Source organism: Petromyzon marinus, chromosome 17 (genome assembly GCF_048934315.1).
Source record: "Petromyzon marinus isolate PM22_M1 ecotype Great Lakes invasive population chromosome 17, UKy_Petmar_22M1.pri1.0, whole genome shotgun sequence".
In the NCBI taxonomy this organism is placed as follows: Eukaryota; Metazoa; Chordata; class Hyperoartia; order Petromyzontiformes; family Petromyzontidae; genus Petromyzon; species Petromyzon marinus.
Genome location: NC_133683.1, coordinates 10,424,150 through 10,447,940, shown reverse-complemented (window position 1 = coordinate 10,447,940; position 23,791 = coordinate 10,424,150). Strand labels below are relative to the sequence as shown.

The window sequence follows — 23,791 nt, the reverse complement described above, 5'->3', positions numbered from 1 at the left end:
CACGTAAACGGCAAGATGTAGTGTAATTTAAGGTGAACAACGTTAGTATCAATATTATGTATGTGAGAAGCTGGGGGTGTGTGGATGCTGAGACGCTGGGGGTGTGGGTGCTGAGACACTTGGGGTGTGTGGGTACTGAGACACTGGGTGTGTGGATGCTGAGACGCTGGGTGTGTGCTGGGTGTGTGGGTGCTGAGACTGGGTGTGTGGGTACTGAGACTCTGGGTGTGTGGGTGCCGAGACTCTGGGTGTGTGGGTGCTGAGACGCTGGGGGTGTGTGGGTGCTGAGACTCTGGGTGTGTGGGTGCCGAGACTCTGGGTGTGTGGGTGCTGAGACTCTGGGTGTGTGGGTGCTGAGACTCTGGGTGTGTGGGTGCTGAGACTCTGGGGGTGTGCGTGCAGGGAGGACAACGAGGTGCGGGTGCTGGCCGAGTCTCCCCAAGGCCGGGACTCCCTGCCAGCAGCAGCAGCAGCGGCCGCCGACCGGCCAGCCTCCCTGGCCCCGCTGCGCAGGAAGACGGTGCACACGGTACGGGCTCACGGTCGTGCGGGACGACGATTCGCGAGGCTCTCCCCTTTTCCACTGGCGTGTCCGAGCTGAGGCAGTGCGGGGCCCTCACGGTACCGGTGGTTTTCAACCGACCATTTGCTGTGCAGGGTCGGATCCGAACCCCGAGACTCTGGGCTGACGACGCATCCGAGTCTGACTCGGCGGGGGCTCGGCAGGGCAAGGGCTCTGCCAGTGACGCGTTCATCGCGTGCGGCGTTAGCGGCACCGCCCGGCTCTCTGCGGTGGAAAAAAACAACCTGGCGCCTCGTGAGCCGCTTCAGGATGACTCGGTGGAAGTTCCATATTTGTGTTGGCCGTGGAGAGTGTGACGGCCGCTGTCACTATCCCACAAAGCAACGGTCATTTAATTGACCCCCGAAGGATGCTGGGCTGGGTTGAGTTGGGGCCTGTGAAGGTGCAGGCAACAGGGACTGTGCACTCTGTGCCGTCAAACCGGCTTGCACCGGCTCGTCGATGTGAGCCCACATAGGCAGCACTTGCTGCAAAAGTCTACAACACTGGGGACATTTGTCTTTCTATATAAGCTCTAGAGGTGTAAATCTGTTGGTAAGAATGAGTATTAGCTCTCCTACTTCCTCAACGAGATTTTCGACGTGCACTGTCTGTTGCGTGAAATGTATCTGCCCTCTCTTTGGCAATGTTGAAGTTTTGTTCTCTTCCACCAGCCTGTGATCACTTCCTGTGTTGAATTTGCGAAGACCTCTGAGGTTTGTCCATGGGAATGAAGTAATTTTAATTTCTGTCTCCATTTGAGAGCATCCATGTCCATTGTCTCGACTCATTGTTACAGAGGTGGTCATTATCTTCCTGTCCCTGCTGGCTGCAAACTCTTCATGGACACAGTCTTGTTTGCCGCTGTGATGCAAACATTTACCCGTCGTCCTCTCATCTCCGATCGTCGAGGCCGGTTAATTCCTTCACACGTTAGGTCTGCCCGTAATATCGTCGTCGTCGTCGTCGTCACTTGTGTCGTCGGGGCGTACGTCTGAATCACTTTGACACCCGGTAAAGTCGTCACGATGGCCGTCGCCGCGAGTCGCGTCCCGACGGCCCTCGTGAACCCGCCGCGCGCCCTGCCCCGTCCACCCCCCCCCCACCCCGCCTCGTGTCCCAGGCCTGTTCGAGGGCTGGGGGGCTCGCACGAAGCTGTGTTGGGTGCCGCGCCACTTGCAGCCCGTGCCCATCGCTTTCGAGGTGCTGCCGGAGGCGGCCGTGCTGTCGTGGGAGGTGCGACTGCGGGCGCTGTGCCGGCGCGCCGGCCTCGGCGACGCGACCTTTGAGCTGCACGCCCATTCGGAGTGCGGGATACCCGTGGGCCTCCTCTATAAGGTGCTCGCCGTCGTCGCCGCTTCGTTTCCCGCCGCACGTCCCGTTGCCCCGTGGCAGTCTGACCGGAGCGGACCCCCCCCCGGTGGCGGCTGTCCCTGTGCGGCGCGAAGAGTAAGCGGAACCGACCAGCTGGGGGCGATGTTGCCAAATAAGTAATTTGAGAGCGACGTTATAAAATGTTGACCGTGACGCCGGCAAGCGTCGCCCACTCTTTGAAGTCCGCCGTGAGTCAGACGGCGCTTGTTTTACGGTCAAGCACGCCCGGTCGCAAGTCAAACCCCTCCGTCGCGCTCACGCACCCATCCACCCGTGCCGACTCGCCGCACGTGTGCGCCCGGTGCGGTCACATTCACAAGCCAGCGCAGCAGCGCCGTCTGGGTGTGAGCTTTAGTACATGAATGGTCAGGATGTAAAAATGCACCGATTCGTTTGTTCAAATCGTTAAAAGGCATGTTCGGGCTGTGCGCTGGTGTTGTATCTGTGGGTCAGCATCGGGGCCAGTGTAGTGGCAGTGTTTAAAAGTGCACTTTGAAGCTGGGGTCTTTACTCCAAAGTTGTGTCTTGCCAATGAGGAGTGCTTCACTCTTGGCTACAGCTTAAGGGAGTTATAACCAACGAGCAGACGAGACCACGTCGATTCAGAATGTCACAGCAGCAGTCTCGAGAGCTGAGGGAACGCTGCTGGATGAGATGGAGGCAATGACGAAACTGGTGATGTACGCGCCAGGATGAGTTGTCGGTGAGGGAGGAGTTCGGTGGGCAGAGGATTGAGGGTGGAAGTCTTTTTTTGGGGTGGAGATAATTGTAGTGATATCGTTGATGGTGATGCGCTGAGGGACGTGAAGGTGGTGGGGAGACAGGGCAGGCTATAGGAGGCTGAGACGCCAGCTTGCCATTCCTGGTGTCTGTGCTCTTCCAGAGGTACGGGAGACAGGTTGCCGACACTTGGCAAGTGCCGGTAGCGCGCGACTCCGCTCGCGAAGCGAGTTCCCTGACGCGCGTCTCTCTCACCACCGCCTCCACGGTGCAGGTTTCCATTTCCGGGATTGGAGAAGGCGGCTTCTTCCCCGAACTTCTGAGCACCAGCGAGGTGGGAGCGCGGGAGGTGGCGAGTCGGCACGTCTACAACATCCTCAGTAAGAGCTCCACGCCCGCCACACGCTCCCCCGTGCTGCCCGTCCAGCTCTCCTTTGTCTCGTCTTCACCGTTTCATTTGTTCCCGAGCCTCGGCAGCGCCCCCCCGTCGGGCGATCGAAAACGTCCGTGGTGCCGAGCGGTGCTCCGGAGCCGCCTCCCACCTCACCTGTTGCCTCCCACCTCACCTGTTGCCTCCCACCTCACCTGTTGCCACCCCCGTGTGCGTCGTGCAGGCAAGGTGATGCTGCCTTCCAGCTGCCTCCTCCAGGGCTCATCAGCGTACCCGCCTCGTTTTCCATGACCCCGCAGTGGCTCACCCCACGTACAGCTGACTTCACGTTGCTCCTCACTGCACCACGCACCGCTCCCGCGATTTTTTTTCCCACAATTCACATTTTTGAAAGCACTCGATGGCAAAACTAGCAGATAGTTTAATGCACGTTGTCATTTCTACTAATATTACTGTTTTAAAAGTTTTACGCACTCACGTCTCACGTTTGCATTTTAAGGAGCGTTTGAAAATATAAACACTTTAAAAAATGGTTTACAGTACATTAGTACTTTGCAAATTTTTCACATCGTGTTCTGATTTGCTGTAATTGTTTTAAAAACGTATTGGAAATAAAAGTCCCAAAAGTCGACCTGTTTATGTGTGCGGTAACAGTTGTAGTCTGGCGTCCTTCACACTTTGGTAACAACCTCATCCTAGTCCATACACACTACTATTCATTTGCTGGCCATCTGGCTTCCTAGCTGCCGCACGAGCTGGCGCAGCGGTGTCATCACTGTGCACGTCTGCACGATGAACGGCACCCGCATCCCGTAGTGGCGTTGAGCTCATATCCCACCCACCCATCGTTACGTATGAAAAAAAATATACACACATACAAACCAAGACAAACGCCATTATCGCTGACCACACTTGGCCATCTCTTCCGGTGAATTGTGTAGTGACAAAGTCGACGATGCCCGACCTCCAAATTCCCCACTCTGTCAACGTATCGTCGCCACCATCTGGTTGCGTCTTCCCCTCGTTGCACGTTTGTCGCTGCCCTCAAGGAATAACCCACGGGATTCTACCCTGCGTGGAGAGTGCAGGGGGCCAGGCGGTTGACCGTGTCGAGCTGCGAATGGCCCTCAAGGAATAACCCACGGGATTCTACCCTGCGTGGAGAGTGCAGGGGGCCAGGCGGTTGACCGTGCCGAGCTGCGAATGGCCCTCAAGGAATAACCCACGGGATTCTACCCTGCGTGGAGAGTGCAGGGGGCCAGGCGGTTGACCGTGTCGAGCTGCGAATGGCCCTCAAGGAATAACCCACGGGATTCTACCCTGCGTAGAGAGTGCAGGGGGCCAGGCGGTTGACCGTGTCGAGCTGCGAATGGTGCAGAACGCAGAGGGACGTTTTGCCGAGGCGCATGGGACGCCGATTAGCCAGCAAAACTCCGCTTGTTTCCGAGTAAGGTCCCAATGCAATTCACCGCCGCTTCTAAACTAAACTGCAGTCTTATCTTGCAGGTAAGGCCCACTGAACGATGTAGCTATTTTTTTTAAAGCGACCCTGGCCACAAATGATAGCTCAGCGAAGTGGCTTATGTGGAACTTTATAACGGCTCAATACTCTTAAACGCACGTTTCTAAACGTGGAGGGAAAAACCCGGAAGACCTGGAGAAACGTCCACGCGACCACGGGTAGAACACGCAAACTTCAAATGTGTCGGGGTCGGCATCGAACCCACAAGCTTGTACACCAGGGTTGGAAGTGAACGTCTCGCCACCGTGGCGGCCCCTGCGGTGGACTTCAGCCCTGCGCCGCTTGGGCTCCTCCTGAGCAATGCGAAGCGTGCCCTGGGCAGGATTCTGTCACCGATTGGGGCTGCGCGTCTCTCCCAGCCGGGGTTCTCCCCCAACATCACAAACCAAAAGGCACGTGTGTGTGCGCGTGTTTTTTTTAGTGCTGCCCCCCAAAACTGGAGCCCTGCCTCTGGGGGTGCCGTTACCAAGGGGTCTGCGTGGAGTTCCACCGCCGTTGCCAAGACCTTTCTCATCGAGCCTTCCGATTACCTCAATCTGCCCCGTTCTTTCCCACTCCTGTCTGATCTTTTTGCAGCAGTATGCAGATGTCCAAAATGCACCAATTGGCATGTCCGACTCGACGGTCTAATCACTGTGAACCACTCCTACTACCCCCCCCCCTTTGACTACCATGTTGATCTATCAGAGAGTCAATCTGATACCCAGGGTTCTTCACTCATTTTCAAGAGGGGGGCCACTTTCGCCGATAAGACATCATCAATGTGAGGGCCGCCACACCGTCTGCAAGGGGTGGCGTTTTCACATTTTTTCTATTGTCAGGGGCCACACGTCAGGGGCCGTCAGTGGCCTGTGGGTCTTTCAATGAAGAACACCGCCTTAACTACCGACTTGCATTCTGCAAGGAGCTGTTTTGCCTCCTACATTGCTCATTTGCTTTATTAATGACTTGTTATCTTTCGCTCAAAATACAGCACCCTTCATGCATCGTACTCATAGCATCACAAGCCGAACGTAATGGACGTTAAGCCGTTGAGCGGACAGATACTTCACCATCACCACTGACTTAAAAAAAATCTTTATTAGGGTGATAACAGTTGGTCACATTCAACTAAAATACTGCCAAATTCCCAGTTGCTCCCACCATACTTAACGATGGTATTATTATTCTTGGGTCTATCGGTAAAGTCACGTAGATAGGTTAAAAGAAAATATTTGTTTTATTTTCTTTTAACCTATCTAGGTTCACCTATCTAGGTTCGCCTATCTAGGTTCAAAGAAAATAAAACAAATATTTTCTTTTAACCTATCTACGTGACTTTAGCGAAAGACCCAAGAATATGAATTCCTGCAGTCACGAAAGCTTTAAATCTCTGGTATTATTAACCATAGTAAAACCATTAATCTGCTTTGCAAAATCTCACCTGAGCTGTGACGGAAAGACCGTGTCACTCATCTGGATAAGGAGGCACCAGGAGAGGCTTGGTTTTGTATTTTCAATACCAAAGCTGTCATCTTTAACCTTGAATAATAACCAATAATGTAATGGGTTCAACTGAGTCGCAGACATCAGCTTGGAGGCAACACATTCATTCAACTCCAACACACGGGCTAACTTCCCCTTAACAGAATAACAACCTGTGGTGGTGACCACCAGGCTAACTACACTAGTTACCACGTGACTGGTGTAGTTAGCCAGGTGGTGACCACCAGGCTAGCTACACTAGTTACCACGTGACTGGTGTAGTTAGCCTGGTGGTGACCACCAGGCTAGCTACACTAGTTACCACGTGACTGGTGTAGTTAACCTGGTGGTGACCACCAGGTTAACTACACTAGTTACCACGTGACTGGTGTAGTTAGTCAGGTGGTGACCATCAGGCTAGCTACACTAGTTACCACGTGACTGGTGTAGTTAGCCTGGTGGTGACCACCAGGCTAGCTGCACTAGTTACCAAGTGTGAAGGCTACTAGCTGCACTAGTTACCAAGTGTGAAGGACGCCATAGATCCAGGCGGTACCGGTCCAGCTCCCGACAGAGGAGTGGCAGCCTCTCCTCTGCAGTGAGCGTTCGAACATTCCACGTGGCCACCCGTAGTGGCTTTTCGTTGTTTCTGGAGTAGCCCCGAGGGTAGGTATTCAATCTCCTGGCTCCGCCAATTGGGGTTTGGCCAGGAGACGTCATAGACGCCTGGCCCCCCGGGGCCTCCGGCACAAGCTTATTAGTTACATATTTCAGTTTAATTCGTGGTTTCGTGGTAATTAATTGAAGGTGGAGGGGTTACCAGCCCCTCGCACCCGTCCAGAGCCCCCGTTTAGCCCCTGTGGTGGACATATATGCCATGAGGGGAGGAGCCAATCAAAATTGGATCTCCCCCCACAGCACTGTCCATGACAGAGTTGCCCGTCTGGCACCGCGAGGAGGTAGGGGGTTGTTTTGAAAATAATAAAAGTTAATTTTGGAAAAATGCGTAATTATCCGAAATTATGTTAATTGCTGTAATTATGCGCACAAATTTTGCTAATTGGATAGGTAACCGTATTAATTTATGCGAGTGGGTGTGATTATGCTAATGCGAGCCGTTATGATAATTAGGCCCCGCCTCGCTGACGAGGGTCGTATCATCAATCGGGATCATTTAATTAATCGTATGAAGTTAAGCAGGTGTAATGGCAAGCATGCCAGAGTAACTCGCTTCGTTGTTTAACGTTGTATTAACGCTCGGCAATACAATTGTTCTCGCTTTAACATTTACTGAGGGTATTAGTGTGTTTATGTCAGGTCTCCAAATTCAGATCTCAATGCAGAATACAGTTCTCATAAATAAGATTATTACGCATGAAATTCCGGAGAGAAACACGCAACCACTTCTGCGTTAATCAATTTATTTCCTAACTAAACCTTAACTCTAGAAGATGCAGCTCTCGACTTGGGATTGTCAATACAGTACCAACACAGTAACCATCAACGATTGCGTTGTTTCACTTTGGCAGCGGCACATGTGATTAACTCCACCACGTAACGCGAGCCCAATTGGTGATAGAGAGAGTCGTTAAAATATGCATGCACGCTATTCTAAGCAAAAACCTTAACATTCTAATATGCAAATTCTTATACTTGAAATTGCCCACACATTACTGCACTCATTCGTTGATCCATATGCAACATTATGCAATAAAAAAAACGAACGACTCAAATACTTCTAAGTTACCGTATCCACATAACTCAATGGGCAGCAATGTTCTTCACGATCCGTTGATATTTAATGCACCACCTTGGAATGTCAATCTTCTTGATTGTCCCGATATGCGTGTTGTGTGTCTTCGTGAAGCAGATGCCGGGTGATGCGTCGCGAGGGTGAGAGTGTGGGGGAGGGTGATACGAACTGCTTTGTTCTCTTGCTCAGGGCATCGGGTTGGCTGCTCGTGTTGGCAGATACAGTCTCTCTCCACTGCTGTAGTAGCTGCCGCACGCGCTCTCTCTGTGGAGATGCGAACGATCACGCTCGCCGCTGGTTCGCCGACTCTTTTGCTCACGGGCGGCTGGTCAGGCTCTATCCGCTGCTGGATGAGCCAAGTCGCATGCGCTCTCGCTGGCAGCTGGCACTCAATGTCGAATAAAAGTCTTTTAGCGATACTTCTTCTTCTTTCGGCTCTGAACTCGCACTCGGTGGCACCTCGCTACCCTGCGAGTCTCGCCATCCTTAGTCGATCGCGGGGCTCCTTGGAGCCAGCCGCTCGCCGCCCTCTTCTGTAGCCCCTGAGCTGACTGACTTGTTGAACTGGTCTGTCGAGATGCTGGTTGAGCTGTTACATTCGAAAAAAAGTCTCCGCTCTGCGCAGTGGGGCGTAGCCTGTGTGTGTGTGTGCGTCCGTGTGTGTGTCATCCCATCAAGACATCTGCGTCCCTCCATTGATCACCGTCCCCTCCCCAAGGTATCCCTTCATCCGTGGGGTACAGATGGCTCCCTCTTTGCAACAACAAGCAATTCCCTCGCTCTGGTGTTAAATTCCTGTTATCCCGCGCTGCGGGAAGACAAAGGCGGCCGGGAGGCTCTCTTCCTCTCTCTGGCCTCGCAAGCCTGACCCGTCTGCCTCACCTCCTCTGGACAACCTCCGATTCAACACTGCACAAACATTTCCTTTGATTTATGTTCCCAAGATTTGTGATTCAACCAGTTCATCATTAGACGTTTCCTCCGATATTCCAAAGGGTTTATTCCTTTGCTCACACAGTCCGCACACTGGGATACGTGCCTTCCACTCTCGAGGTCAGAGATATGCGTTTGTCCTCACTTCCTTGACTGCGCGAATTCACATTCCTTGGCCTTGTAAGGTTATGCAACGGCGAGATGTGATGTAATATTAAGGTGCACAACGTCCGTGTTAATACTATGTATGCGAAGCAACACCCCGTCATGTGGATTGCAGCCTGGCCCCAGTAAATGTGTGGAACTCCCTATGATGTTGACTCATTGCTGCCAAGCTCTACATTTTTAACGTTACCCCAAGAGCAATGAAGGGGGGAAATTGTTTGAATCTGTGTGCAGGCGTCCTGTGTCTGCGGCTGACGGAATGGGGGGGGGGCGAACTTTCGGCTTGGAATTTCCCCTCCCCTCTTGGTGACCCCGACCCAGTGTTACATCAATGAGGTTTGTTCATCTGGCGATTTCGCAGATAACCGCGAACCTTCCTTTGCCCCGGAGTGCATTATTTGTTTATTTTTTTAATTGGCCTTTTTACGATCTCCAGCTATTGTTTGCTGTTAGTCGTCTGGGTTTGTGTGTTTTCATTTATCATTTCGGTTACTATTAAAAAAAATATATATCGGCAAATATTATTATTGATATTAATTGTGGAAAAAGGGCCGTATACAACACCACCAGGCTAACTACACTCGTTACTACACTATTTACTACACTAGTTACTACGTAGCTAGTGTAGTTAACCTGGTGGTGACCACCAGGTTAACTACACTCGTTACTACGTAACTGCTACTACGGACCGGAACCAACAGCTTGGGTCCGGGTCCACTCGTTGGAGACTCGTTGAACGGAGAACGTTGACGAAGGTTTTTTCCAGGATGAACAACAACCCCGGTCCGTCTCGGGACCCGGCTTAGATTCTCTGCGGCGTGGGGGCATCTGCCTGCGGTGGGTGATTGAGCCACATGACTTCAGCTCTCTTATTGCCAAGTCAGCGGCCAACTGTGGGTCCCCTGGGAAAGGAGTGAATTAAAATTTGAAGGGCAAATCAGGGCAGTTATTAATTATTAATATGAATTACACAGGAAAGGCTCTCTGTGTCTCTCTTGTGTCTCGTGTGTGTGTTGAACTTCTATCGCACTGTACGTAGCCAACCGTGCTAATCGAAGGTGCGGGCAAATGACAAAAATTGGAGGTGCGTGGGAAGGGAAAATGACTCATTCCAGCAGGGTCCTTGCCATGTCCTTTGTATGTATGCATGTTGAACTTCTTTCGGACCGTATGTAGGCACTGCAGTAAGTGGCGATGATTGATTTTGCTCCGTATAACCCCACTTCGATAATTATTTGTGAATATTTTTTCTTCATATTTGGAGCGAATACGGCTGACAGTGATATTTCGTTACAACTAATATAATGCTCATACCGTGCGTGAACCTGGGTTCAACTCCCATTCAAGGTGCACGCGAGTGGCATCTGAACCTGTTCTGGGCTTCTCCAGAGTCGGCTTGGCCTTAAACGAGCACCTGCTGTAGTGGGTAACACACGACGACCAGCTGGAAGCCAAATGCAACCACGCTGCGCCTCTCGGGCGCAGCGCCGGCCTTAATAGGCGCTCTCTAACAGCACTTGCCTCTGCAATATACATGGCTGAATAGGAGGATCGTTCCTTAAGAGTCTCAATGTGCACCATACGTGCATTGCCTTGCTTTCAGGACCTAATGGGGGGGGAGGGAAAGCATCGCGAGTTGGCATGGATTGCAGATCAATGCAGACGCCAGCCAGCTTGGCTGGACTGCTGGTGCAGGCTTGTGCATCGCCCCGGAATCAGAATCAGAAAGGGTTTTATTCGCCATGTAAGTTCACACCGACACGGAATTTACTTTGGCAGGATGGTGCATACATTCAACATATAGGAATCTAAAATCTTAAATAAGTTTTAAACAAGTCTTACTATAATAAGGGTTAAAAGTCTAACACTAAGGGGCTGAAGTATATAAAATTAAATAAATATCGAATATAAAATAGCTTTAAGATATAATTTAAAAATACAAATAGGGAAACATAGTTAATATCAGCAACGTGTCGTTATGTAGATCAAATGTTAAAAACAGTGTTAGCCCTTGGCCTTGTTTAACAGGCCAGCAGCAGATGGGAAGAAACTGTTTTTATGGCGTGAGGTTTTGGTCCTGATGGACCGAAGCCTTCTGCCGGAGGGGAGTAGCTGAAACAGAGAGTGTCCAGGGTGGGAGAAATCGGCCATAATCTTCCTCGCTCGCCTCATAGACCTTGTCGTGTGCAGGTCCTCGAGGGTCGGTAGATTGCAGGCAATTACCTTCTCAGCAGTGTGGATGATACGCTGCAGTCTGCTCTTGTCCTTGGCAGTGGCAGCAGCGTACCAGACGGTTATGGAGGAGGTGAGGATGGATTCAATGATCGCTGTATAGAATTGCACCATCATTGTCTTTGGCAGGTTGAATTTCTTCAGCTGCCGTAGAAAGTACATCCTCTGTTGAGCTTTCTTGGTGAGGGAGCTGATGTTCAATTCCCACTTGAGGTCCCGGGAGAGAATAGTGCCCAGGAAGCGGAAGGACTCTACATTTTTTACTGGGGAGTCTAACAGGGTGATGGGGGTGAGTGGTGCTGTATTCTTCCTGAAGTCCACAACCATCTCAACTGTCTTTAGAGCATTTAGCTCTAAGTTGTTCTGGCTACACCAGGTCACCAGATTGTCAGCTTCCCACCTATAGTCAGACTCATCCCCACCAGAGATCAGCCCAATGAGGGTGGTGTCATCCGCAAACTTCAATAGTTTGACGGACAGATGATTGGAGGTGCAGCTGTTGGTATACAGGGAGAAGAGCAAAGGGGAAAGGACGCAGCCCTGAGGAGTTCCGGTGCTGATGGACCTGGAGCCAGAGACTTGTGTTCCCAGCTTAACGCACTGCTTCCTGTCAGACAGGAAGTCTGTGATCCATTTACAGGTGGTGTATGGCACGTTCAGCTGGAAGAGCTTGTCCTGAAGCAGGGCAGGGATGATGGTGTTGAAGGCAGAGCTGAAGTCCACAAACAGGATCCTGGCGTAGGATGCTGGGGCGTCCAGATGCTGTAGGGTGAAGTGGAGGGCCATGTTAACTGCATCGTCCACAGACCTGTTGGCTCTGTAGGCAAACTGAAGGGGGTCCAGGAGAGGGTCTGTGATGGCTTTGAGGTGTGCCAGGACCAGGCGCTCAAAAGACTTCATTACCACAGATGTAAGGGCGACCGGTCTGTAATCATTTAGTCCTGTTGGCCTTAGCTTTTTGGGCACAGGGATGATGGTGGAGGACTTGAGACAGGCTGGTACATGGCATGTCTCCAGGGAGGTGTTAAAGATGTTGGTGAACACCGGAGACAGCTGGTCAGCGCAGTGCCTGAGGGTGGCTGGAGAGACAGAGTCCGGCCCGGCTGCTTTGCGTGGATTCTGCCTCTTGAAAAGTCTATTAACTTCTTCCTCCTGAAAGGAGATAGTCGTCTCTGTGGTATTGGTGGGGGATGGGGCCTCTTGGGTTGGAAGGGGTGGTTCAGGACAGTCCAATTGTCTTTCAAATCTACAGTAGAACTCGTTCAGGTCGTTGGCTAGGCGGGAGTCGTTAGTGGTGTGGGGGGCTCTGGGTTTGTAGTTGGTGATCTGCCTGAGCCCTCTCCAGACAGAAGCAGCGTCGTTTGTAGAGAACTGGTGTTTTAGTCTCTCTGAGTACAGTCGTTTAGCCTCTCTCACCGCTTTGCTAAACCTGTTCTTCGACTCCTTGAATCTGTCTCTATCTCCACTCCTAAACGCTTCCTCCTTCTCCAACCTCAACCTTCTGAGCTTTGCTGAGAACCAGGGCTTATTGTTGTTAAAGTTCACCCTGGTACGTGTTGGGATACAGCAGTCCTCACAGAAGCTGATGTAGGACGTCACAGCCTCTGTGAGTTCATCCAGACTATTGGTAGCAGTCGTGAACATATCCCAGTCAGTACAGTCTAAGCACGCCCGCAAATCTTCCACAGCCTCACTGGTCCACTGTTTAGATGTCCTCACAGCAGGTTTACAGAGTTTTAGTTTCTGCCTGTATGCAGGAATCAGGTGGACCATGGCATGGTCAGAGTGTCCTAGTGCTGCTCGGGGAACGGCATGGTAGGCTCTACTGACTGTAGTGTAGCAGTGATCCAGAGTGTTCCCTTCTCTGGTTGGGCATTTAATGAATTGTATGTATTTGGGGAGTTCGTGGCTGAGATTACCTTTGTTAAAGTCGCCAAGTACGATAACCAACGAATCTGGATTTGCTCGCTCCACACTCAGAATCTGATCGGCGAGCATGCGTTGGGCTTCTTTAACCTGAGGACAAGGCGGCAAATAAACTCCGACCAAAATGAGCGACGCGAACTCGCGAGGCGAGTAAAACGGTTTACAGGTTATAAAAATTGATTCAAGGAGTGGAGAACAATGTTGCAGAATCACTGTGACATCTACACACCAGCCACTGTTAATGTAAAAACAAATACCACCGCCTTTCGTCTTGCCGGAGAGTGCTATGTCACGATCCGATCTTACAAGATGGAATCCTGCTAGTTGTAGCGAAGTGTCCGGAATCAAATCACACAGCCATGTTTCCGTGAAGCACAATGCAGAAGCTGAAAGAAAGTCTTTGTTTTTTACCATCAGTAGCTGAAGTTCATCCATTTTGTTGTACAGTGAACGTACGTTGGAGAGGAAAAAGCTCGGAAGCACTGTTCGGATCCCGCGTCTGCGTAGCCGTACTAGAGCCCCCGACCGTTTACCCCTTGGGCGGCGTTTCGTTGCTTGAGCAAAGCCTAGCGCGGCATTGACTAGAATGCCTACTAATTCTGCCGCTGGAAGCAGAAAAGTAGGAATTAAATCCACAGGAGTTGTTTCCCTGATATTTAAAAGTTCGTCTCTTGTTAGAGAACTCCGAAAATCTTGGCAAAACACTGAATTGACAGACAAAACAAGACAAAACAGGGCGCACCGACCGGCTGAGGCTACCATCATCAGCGCCATCTTCGCACCAGCACGGGTGTGCTGAACAGCAGGACTCTCTCACCAGCACTGGTGTGTTGAACAGTAGGCCCCTCTCACCAGCATGGGAGTGGTGAACAGCAGGCCCCTCTCACCAACACGGGTGTGATGAACAGTAGGCCTCTCTCACCAGCATGGGAGTGAACAGCAGGCCCCTCTCACCAACACGGGGGTGATGAACAGCACGCCCCTCACACCAGCACGGGTGTGATGAATAGTAGGCCTCTCTCACCAGCACGGGTGTGATGAACAGCAGGCCCCTCTCACCAGCACGGGTGTGTTGAACAGCAGGCCCCTCTCACCAGCACGGGTGTGTTGAACAGCAGGCCCCTCTCACCAGCACGGGTGTGTTGAACAGCAGGCCCCTCTCACCAGCACGGGTGTGCTGAACAGTAGGCCCCTCTCACCAGCACGGGTCTGTTGAACAGCAGGCCCCTCTCACCAGCACGGGTGTGCTGAACAGTAGGCCCCTCAACACGGGTGTGCTGAACAGCAGGCCTCTCTCACCAACACGGGTGTGCTGAACAGTAGGCCCCTCAACAGCAGGCCCCTCTCACCAGCACGGGTGTGCTGAACAGCAGGCCCCTCAACACGGGTGTGCTGAACAGCAGGCCTCTCTCACCAGCACCGGTGTGCTGAACAGCAGGCCCCTCTCACCAACACGGATGTGATGAACAGCAGGCCCCTCTCACCAGCACGGGTGTGCTGAACAGCAGGCCCCTCAACACGTGTGAGCTGAACAGCAGGCCTCTCTCACCAGCACGGGTGTGCTGAACAGCAGGCCCCTCTCACCAGCACGGGTGTGCTGAAAAGCAGGCCCCTCTCACCAGCACGGGTGTGTTGAACAGCAGGCCTCTCTCACCAGCAAGGGTGTGCTGAACAGCAGGCCCCTCAACACGGGTGTACTGAACAGCAGGCCTCTCTCACCAGCACGGGTGTGATGAACAGCAGGCCCCAAAACAGCAGGCCTCTCTCACCAGCACGGGTGTGATGAACAGCAGGCCTCTCTCACCAGCACGAGTGTGTTGAACAGCAAGCCCCTCTCAAGACAAAACAAGACAAAACTGGACAAAACAGGGCACACCAACCGGCCGAGGCTGCCATCATCGGCGCCATCTTGATTGATCCGACATTGTGCTTGCGGGGAGAGACGGATCTACCATTGCCACCTTCCCAACTGGGGCGTTGCAGAGGCGAGATGTTAACTGCCTCGTCCGGTATGCAGGAGGTCGTGGGTTAAATCCCGGCACTGACGCCTGCTGCTGTACATTTGGAGTTTGCGTGTGTCTATTTGGCTGCTATACAATTCCCCGCGATAAGCCACTTTGTTGAGATATCATTTGTGGCCAGGTCGCTTCTGAAAAAGAGTCACACTGTTTTAGTGGGCCTTAGCTGTTAAAACAAAATAAAACTGGCACACAAACCCACACTTGGGACTCCGCTGGCAAAATGCTGAATTCCATGGCCTTGGCATCAACGCTTGGTAATGCGATTTGGAAAATTCGGTTCGTGCAGTGCGAGTTCACCTTGTTGTCAAATCATATGACGACCGTCGACGTGATATATAACTGCGGGAAACATTGGCGACGCTCGGCTTTCTGTTGTTGTACCTAATCCAAAAACAAAATGTAAACAAAGTTATTTAGCTTTTAAATGGTAAACCTGGGCCGCGCATTCCAGGCCCCCGGGACCACGTCTGAAACTACGTTAACGATGACTTGCAGTTACGATCAATCGCAGCACCACAGCAGTAGCGCTGCTGCATCGTCATTCCTTGCTTTACAGATTCAATGCACGAGTAGCGATATCGATCGTGTCACGTGTGTCATGTTGTATGTTGAACTTATTTTTTTCCCGTACGTGGCCAACCGTGCTTATCGGAGGTGCGGGAATGGTGCGTTTGACCATCGAACGCAGCCCCAGGTGCGCAAGTGTAAGTAGGTAGCAGTGGTTGTTTTTTTGGTTTGCGACTTTCATAGCATTTTCAAGGATGTAAACTTTGGTGCACCCATATACGTTGTCCTTAAGTTGGTGATGCAGTGGTGCAAATACACAATTTACAGCAAAAACCTCACGTTCATCAATAACACTGTGGCCTGTAAACAGGCAAACCCCTCTTAACGACGGTAATTGGTTCCACGAAACCAGTCGTAAATGGATTTGGTTGTTAAACGAGTATAGGAAATGCACGTTAAAGGCTTAATTCATTCTGATTGCATCGGAAGTTACCTTTTTTCACCCAAAAAAACCTACTTTGTAATATTTAAACAATGGATATTAATACATAAAGCTATCGACATTATAAACACTATCTAAAGAAACATGGTTAATCAATGTGTAGTGAGTCCAACTGAGTCGCAGACGTTGTTCCTTTTAGAGGCAACACATTTATTTGTAACACCGTGACACAAAGGGGTAACTACCCCTTCGCCAGATACAGCCTAGGGTGGTGACCACCCAGCTAATTACACTATACATGGGAGTTACTGCTACGAAGGGTCGGGCCCTCACTCGGGTCCGTGACCATGTGTATGCCTCCTAGGACGTAGAGCTTCCAGCTCGAGATGTAGCGTGCTTCAGCTGGTGGACGTGGAGCCTCAGCTTGTAGAATGCTGCGACCCCGGTCCCTCTCAGGGACCCGCCTTATATCCCCCCACGGGTCGCGGCCGCTCCGCCCTTGGCCCCGCCCGCCTTCTGGAGCCTTCCAGCTCCCCATCGATCCCTCTCGAGAGCTCTCCCCGGACACGTGATCACCCCCTCGTCCCCCCACATGGGGGCCTCTGTGGACACTCCAGATCACGTGTCTGCAGGGTCAACCAGAGTGCCATGGCCCGGGGCAACCCTGTCCCCGGGCTGACACTCTCCCGCTCCCCCTCGTGGGAGCCCGCACTGCACGCTATACGTGGTGCCCTCACTATCCCAGCGCTCACCAAGCCCCGCTAGGGCTGGTACTACACCCGCCGACATTTTGGGCAATGGCCCTTTTTTCATATCACGCAAATCAAAAATACGACTCTGTACAAAAGTCAACAAGTAACTTCCCTTGCTATCGATTCATCAATAGATAACATTTACGCGACAATTTTCTTTTACAAGTACTTATCTGCTTGAGCCAACAATTAAAAAATCACGCCAATCGGTAATGTATACGGAGAGAACTGTGGTTCATAAAACGATGATTTTATTATTAAGGAAATAATGTCAAAGTTTTTACTCGCATGCTATCGTCTGGCCTAGGATCCCACTCAGTACACTGCAGTGTCAACAACACACTGGAAAAAGTTCCCGCTTTAAATATCTCTGTGAAAAATACGCCTTGCAGAATTCACACGAGGCACAAATGAAAGCAACTTCATAAAACAGAATCCCCGTTTCGAGGTATGCAACGCGGCGATTGCCTCACCCCCGCGCAACGTGATGCAGGCGTTGCGATTCCGTCGTGATTTGCATCCATGATCGGGCGACTGCTGTGACCATCGTGCCTCTCACGGCTGCAGGGTGGTTACGCGCACAAAACTGAAAACAATTTGACGCTTGGCACAACGCGATGCGACCTGACCTTCGTGCGAGTAGGAACTGAGGATTCGTCACGTGCCTAATTAGCTGCATGAGCTAATTAGGCACGTGACACCGGGTGACAGGAGGAGCGACATGGATCTGGGAACAATGTGAATCCGAGGCATCTTGCTTGTTTAATGGTGCTGGTGAAGAGAACGTCTCTGGAAAGGGAAGAGGATGGCTGATGGGCAAATGGGAGAACACTAAAGGGGACGACCACCGTGGAGATGGAGCAATCGGATCCATTGTGGCATCGCAGGACCATGAGTAATGGTGAAGGCATGGGAGGGGGGGAGCCTTCATCCGGAAGTGAACATAGAACATGGCTGATGATGGCGATAGTCTATGATGTAGTCGTCAAAATATACATTTGGCTGCATTTAAGTAACCTGGCCATGTTGTGCCTGGAGAAATGAGATGTGTGTGTAAATACAGCACGTGGGACAAGCCAGCTTCTGCTGCTGGCGGTGCGGTGAACATAGTTCTTGAACGTGCTTTGCGTCAGTCTCTGATCCCAGCGCCGCCGCCAACACCACCGCCGCTGAACACCGCGCTGTCAGACGCCGACATCCGCAGCACTTCCTGGCAGGTCCGATAGACTTCCACGAGGCAGTCGAGTCGTGGTTTAAACTTCTGCGTGGAACAGGAACACAGGTGACGTCAGCACAAGAGAAATCGTTGGCGACGCAGTCGGGTTAGCACTCGGCTCCTTTTGGGGCCTCTGAACGTTTGGTAGAAATTCCACGTTCCTACTGCAGGGTCCAGTCTCTACAGCGGACAACCACTGAGTGGTTCTAGATTTGAAGCTGTTCTAAATCGAACCAAACATTAAACTAATTTTCAATGGTACAGTATATTTATTCAAGTAGTGGCATTCCAAACTCCCAAGGTGGTGTAATATAATTTTATGCCAATTCCAAGCTTTCACAGTAGTACATTTTATGCTAATTTCCTTTGTCAAGGCGTTTTCTGTTTACCCCCTCACAGCTTAAAGGAGGCGACCTGCGCTTGGCTTTCTTCACTCCAACGCTGTCCTCTGGACAGTCCGGTCCCTTCACCTGCTGAAGGCCACTTGTGTTGTGGCCGAAACGTCGTGATTTTTTGTTTTATTTTTTACCTACGTGACTTTACCGAATAGAACCAAAGAGTAACAACCACTGAGTGGTTCTAACTGTGGCATGCTGCGGTTGCCCTGCCGCTGGGCAGCTCACCGATTGTCTTTTCAGGTTGTGCCACGTGTCGATGGGTTTAATGTCCGACATTTCGCTCCACGTGCCGGGGACAACATCGATGGAAATGACGGTGGCTGATGGACGAGACTCGCGATGGAATGGCAGCCCAAGGGAGAAACACCCCCCGAGAGGATGACTCCTGCCGAGACGTAGCGGTCCGATCCCTTGTGGCGATCACACCGAACAACTGCATTGACTCTTTACCAATCCCGAAGGAAAGATGGCCTGAGTTGACCCCCAAATGGACTGTGTTGACCCCCAAATGGACCTCCTGATTGTGAGACGACTGCACTAAACATTGAGCATGTTAGCTCTCTGGCTCACCAGTTCGCCCACAAGTGCAAGTTCACTCAACCCTCACCACCCCCCCCCCCCACAATAGGGATGCCCCTGTAGCCTGACAAATGTTTTGGTTCATGTCCCATTCAAAACTACGGCCGCTAAAGAGGTCCACCCAGGACCATTGCATCCATCTGGACGAGTGTCCTCGGCCGAGAATGTCTGCGGCGCTGTAGGTTCCTTGCCGGCGTCTCGGCGAAGGTACTGCACCCACGCTGCACCGTCACTGGGGACGTCCGATGATACGGTGACACCACGAAAGGGATGGACGGAGACCGCGCCACCCGTTAACTCTTGACCTGTTACAACTTCGACAGTGCTGTTTGTTGCTGGCCGCTTGGTGTTTTACACCTTTGGGCCTGTGCTCAGCAACTATGTTAAAATATATATAAACAATATATATCTCGGCTTGACAGAACTTGGTGGACCCTAGGACAGATTTGGCCCGCGGGGTTACCAGTTGAAGAACCCAAAGAGGGCGCTGTGAATGTTGAACACCGCAGCTTTGGACGGTTCACCGGCACGCTGCCGGACGGTGCTCATGTGCGGTGGGCTGTAGTCTCACCGCAAACACGGGGATGATGCCGGAGATCCTCTCAGGGGAAGCGGGATCCTTCAGCAGGATACTCATGTGGTACAGCACTTGCTGCTACAAAACAAAACGGCAAATTCAACTGGTTACCAATTTAAAGCCAGAGCGTACAACAGAGCATAGACAGGGATGTACGTTCCGTGACAGCCTTGTAAAGGAAGCGTGCATAAACTGGCACGTGCCGATGTTAGTAATAAAGTAATATCCTTTGTTGATCCAGGAAAGCCTCACCAAGTCTCGAGACAATTCCGCAGCAGGGACAATGCGTGCTCTGTTTAGCAAGAGATTTGCCGAGTCATCTTTTTGTATTTAAAAAATTCAGACCGCAACGCCGACATGCAATTACCTACTCTTTCTTCGGACTAAGTCATGGGATCTTTAACATCCGCTCTAAAGCCGATGGCTTGTGACATTTTACAGTAAACATGCACCGCAGTATTAACCGGGGTGGCTTTGCCGGACGTGCCAACCTCTGCAACAAAGCGGCTGACGCACCACCACTGGGGCACTACGCGTGCGCGTGCGGGCACCACGTGATGCCCGCAACTGACCGCATGGATGACCTCGTTGATGACGATGTCCTTGACGCGCGCCATCTCAATGAAGGTGGCTTGCTGGCGCCCTGATGCATAGTGGCGCGTGAGCTGCACGCCCGTGGCGGCGATGAGGAGCACGCACTCGTGCTCCACCTTCACCACGTGCAGGTAGGCCATCAGCGACACCATAAACACCAGGATGAAGACGGTGAGCACCGCGGTGCTCTGAAAGAAAATAAATACACCGTCGAATGACAACATAAGCTCACACACACACCACGGCGTAGTGTGTGCACGCACAACCCTTTGAGACTGGTGACGGAATGCCAGCCGAAAGAGGGAAACGCCATGGCCACAGCAGAAGTGGAGCGATTAAATCGGTTCACGTGCAGATGGATCGTGCCTTCGTCCAGCAGTGGATAGCTCGTGGTTAACAATTTTGAATGTCGTAATTGAGGCTCTGCAGGGTAATGAACATTTGTGTTGTAGTCACCATTACCGTGAAACCTTGGATTGCGAGTAACTTGGTCTGCTAGTGTTTTGCAAGACGAGCAAATTTTTGAAAATATTCATTTTATAAACGAGCGAAGGTCTTGCAATACGAGTAGCACGTGTAGTACGCTTTGTCTGCCGAGCGTCACGTGATCACAACTGATACACGAGTGCTTTGATATACGAGTGCTTTGGATTACAAACACGTTTCCGGAACGAATTATGCTCGCAATCCACGGTTTTACTGTATAAATATTGCTCTGTAATCAAGGTTACTGGGTGCATCAGAGGCTGAGCTGGCACCACTGACATCCTGGGTTCCAATTTGTGTTTCAGCTGACCATCATTAAACTGTTTCTCAAGTGTAGCGAGTTAATGGGTCTCAGGCCGGTCATCAATGACGACACAAAGCATCACATTAAATTTAGTTCTGCTCTTAATTCGACTTAATTCCACCTCTGAGGCTGTTATGCGGTTCAACGTTTCGCAGTAAACCCTGCAATGCGCTATTGTCTGCAGCGGGGACACGTTTGCCATGTGCGGGATGAGTTGGGAAAGTTTAACACGTAGGCTTTCGTGACCAATATCATCCATCATAGAGGTTTTTGGGTTAGATCGTGTACATAAATGTGTCGTTTAAACCTGCCACCACCCGACACAGCCAACTAGTAAGGGTTCGTCACTAGTACAGCACACCGGTGTGTTGGAGAGCCAAGCCACAACATTTACAAACTGAGTACGACGTTTCGCCAGTAATTACAACTAGCTTCATCAGGCGACAGCCAGATTTGTGGAGAAGTCCACCGGTTTCGTTCCTTATATAGAGGCGTAGATGTGGTGACCACCCTTCTGCGCTCTTGCACAATGATGGGGGGGGGGCGGGATTACTGAGGCAACGCACATGATGCATGTGCATATTATGCGAGCCCTTTGAACTTGTCCTTCTTGTCTATTGTGTTGATTAAAATAGCCCTACCAAGGGTAATCCCTATTGATGTACGCTGCCCTTTGTAGGCATGCACTTAAATAATAATGTATTGTTTGATGATTCGCTTCCACGCAGCACTAAGGCGGTAGCTATCCGAACGGTTTAAGTTATTTTGATTTCTTTCAATTTCGATAGATTCTCTCTAATGAGTCTTGGCCAGTAGGAGCTAGTTTTTGCACAAATCAATGGAGTGTCCTTGTTGGCACGTCTGCTACTGCTGACAGTTGTATTTGGGAGAATTTAATATTTCTCTGATGTTTTTTTGAGTCTCGTGCTGATCATTCGTCCTGTCTGCCCAACATAACATTTACCACACGTGCGGTTAATCCTGTGCACACCTTGTGTTGATAGCTTCACATCTGTTTGTGACAGATATTAAAATCTGTATTTTATGTCCTCATGGGGCATCACAACAGTCGATCGGTCCTTATCAGCAGCAAGAATTTGGATATCTTTATTTCCTCTCAATTCTCTAAAGGCTTTTATGTTGGGCAAACAGGACGAATGATCAGCACGAGACTAAAAGAACATCAGATAAATATTCAATTATCCCAAATGCAACTGTCAGCAGTAGCAGAACACGCGTGCCAACACGGACACTCAATTGATTTAGATGTTGAAGTTTCGTGCAAAACTAAACTACTACCGGCCAAGACTAATTAAACAACCTATCGAAATAAATCAAAATTACTTTAACCTTTCGAATAGCTACCGTCTTAGTACTGCATGGAAGCGAATAATCAAATAATACGTTAATTAAATGTATTATTTAAATAACGTATTATTTGTAGCGGGAGAACTACAAAGCAGAAAGACCGCAGCCAGCAGCCGACACCACCTACGACTGCCCAAGCTTTGTGCTCCTCTGTATATCAAGACGTTCCGGCAAATTAATGATTCAGCCTTCCCCCCCCTCCCGTGCGTGCAGCGCCCCCTAAACCACCTCCGTCTGCTCGAGGCACCCACAGCAGCAGCAGCAGCCACGCGGCTGCAACAATCCGCCGCTTCTAGATTTGAAGCTTTCGTGACTGCAAGGATCCATACTCTGGTTCTATTCGGTAAAGTCACGTAGGTAAAAAAAATAAAACAACAAAAATCACGACGTTTCGACCACAACACAAGTGGCCTTCATCAGGTGAAGGGGCCAACCTGTCCAGAGGACAGCGTTGGAGTGGAAAAAAAAAGGTCAAGCGCAGGTCGCCTCCTTTAAGCTGTGGGTGGGTAAACAGAAAAGACGCGCTTGGCAAAGGAATTAGCATACAATGTAAAGCTGTGCAAGCTCGCAAATAGCATCAAAAATACATTAGCACCACCGTGAGAGTTTGGGATGCCACTAATTGAATGAATCCGCCGCTAACCAACCAAACAACAATTGCCCAAGCTCTGCGCTCCTCTATATATACTCATCGGCCAATTAATAATTCAGCGTCCCGCACCCCCAGCCCACCCTCCCGTGTGTGGAGGCGTCGTGCCCCGTGCCCCCCGCCCGAAGCACCGACGACCCGGCCGAGGCACCTGCAGCAGGAGGTGCGTGGCGTAGGCCGCGACCCACAGGCCGCACGTGGCGGCCAGGAGCGCGCCCAGCGTCACGCGGGGCCCGCTCAGCGTCAGCTCGCGGCTCAGCGGGCCCGGCCGCGCGGCGCTCAGCCAAGGCGGTGGCGAGCCGCTCTCCATGGCGCGCTCTCGTGTTGGTTGTTGTTGTAGTAGTAGTCGTGTTTGTTGTTGTTGTTATTGTGTTTGTTGTTGTTGTGAGAGCGAGGGGTGAGGGATGGGCGACTCTCTTCTGTTCCCTCTTTCCCGCGGTGAAGGTGGTGGTTGTGTTGTTGTTGTGTGAGCGAGGGGTAAGTGTGTGAGTGAGTGTCGGGGTGGGTCCTCCTCTCTCGTGTGGTGACAGCGAGGAGGGGTGAGCGAGTGGTGAGGAATGGTGAGCGAGTGGTGAGTGTCACGCTGCTGAGCGACACCGCGTCCCTCAGGGTCCGTGTCAATTTGACGCGGATCTTGTCGGGGGGGGCGGGGTTTGTTGGCCCCGGCAAGAAACCATGAAGGGACCGCGGTCATTTGACGCAAGGGGATCCCTGTACAGTTACTGTACTGTACAGCATGTACAGTGGGCGAGTTGGTGCTGCTGCTGCTGCTTTGGCAGTGGTGCAGAAACTAAAAACAACGCTCAACGCTGCGGCATTATATATATAAAAAATGAATTGGCGACGTTTCGGCCAG

General features: G+C 51.2%; 2 protein-coding genes across 2 annotated transcripts in view; one reads left to right on the top strand and one right to left on the bottom strand.

The window, feature by feature from the left end:
• Positions 1–3,676, top strand: part of LOC116943363 (uncharacterized) — a 40,563-nt gene extending 36,887 nt beyond the window's left edge. Inside the window, exons 6-9 of the mRNA XM_076067598.1 lie at positions 403–529; positions 1,686–1,900; positions 2,931–3,036; positions 3,271–3,676. Coding sequence (XP_075923713.1) covers positions 403–529; positions 1,686–1,900; positions 2,931–3,036; positions 3,271–3,338 — 516 coding nt within the window. The 3' untranslated portion in view covers positions 3,339–3,676. The remainder of the gene's footprint in view (positions 1–402; positions 530–1,685; positions 1,901–2,930; positions 3,037–3,270) is intronic.
• Positions 3,677–16,979: 13,303 nt separating this feature from the next.
• On the bottom strand, positions 16,980–23,580 carry PIGH (phosphatidylinositol glycan anchor biosynthesis class H). Its single transcript, XM_032956201.2, has 4 exons — positions 23,087–23,580; positions 20,107–20,316; positions 19,529–19,612; positions 16,980–18,025 (listed from the first exon to the last, which is right to left on the bottom strand). The coding sequence occupies exons 1-4, from the start codon at positions 23,243–23,245 to the stop codon at positions 17,894–17,896; spliced, it is 585 nt and encodes a 194-aa protein (XP_032812092.1). The 5' UTR covers positions 23,246–23,580; the 3' UTR covers positions 16,980–17,893.
• Between the last annotated feature and the right edge of the window lie 211 nt (positions 23,581–23,791).

Bases quoted from the DNA above. Each gene is read 5' to 3' on its own strand.
- PIGH (XM_032956201.2), bottom strand. From the start codon at position 23,245: ATGGAGAGCGGCTCGCCACCGCCTTGGCTGAGCGCCGCGCGGCCGGGC. The intron at 20,317-23,086 runs GTGCCTCGGCCG...ATTTTCTTTCAG, and splicing joins CCACGCACCTCCTGCTGCAG to AGCACCGCGGTGCTCACCGT. The intron at 18,026-19,528 runs GTGAGACTACAG...TGTTCCACGCAG, and splicing joins GCATCATCCCCGTGTTTGCG to AAGTTTAAACCACGACTCGA.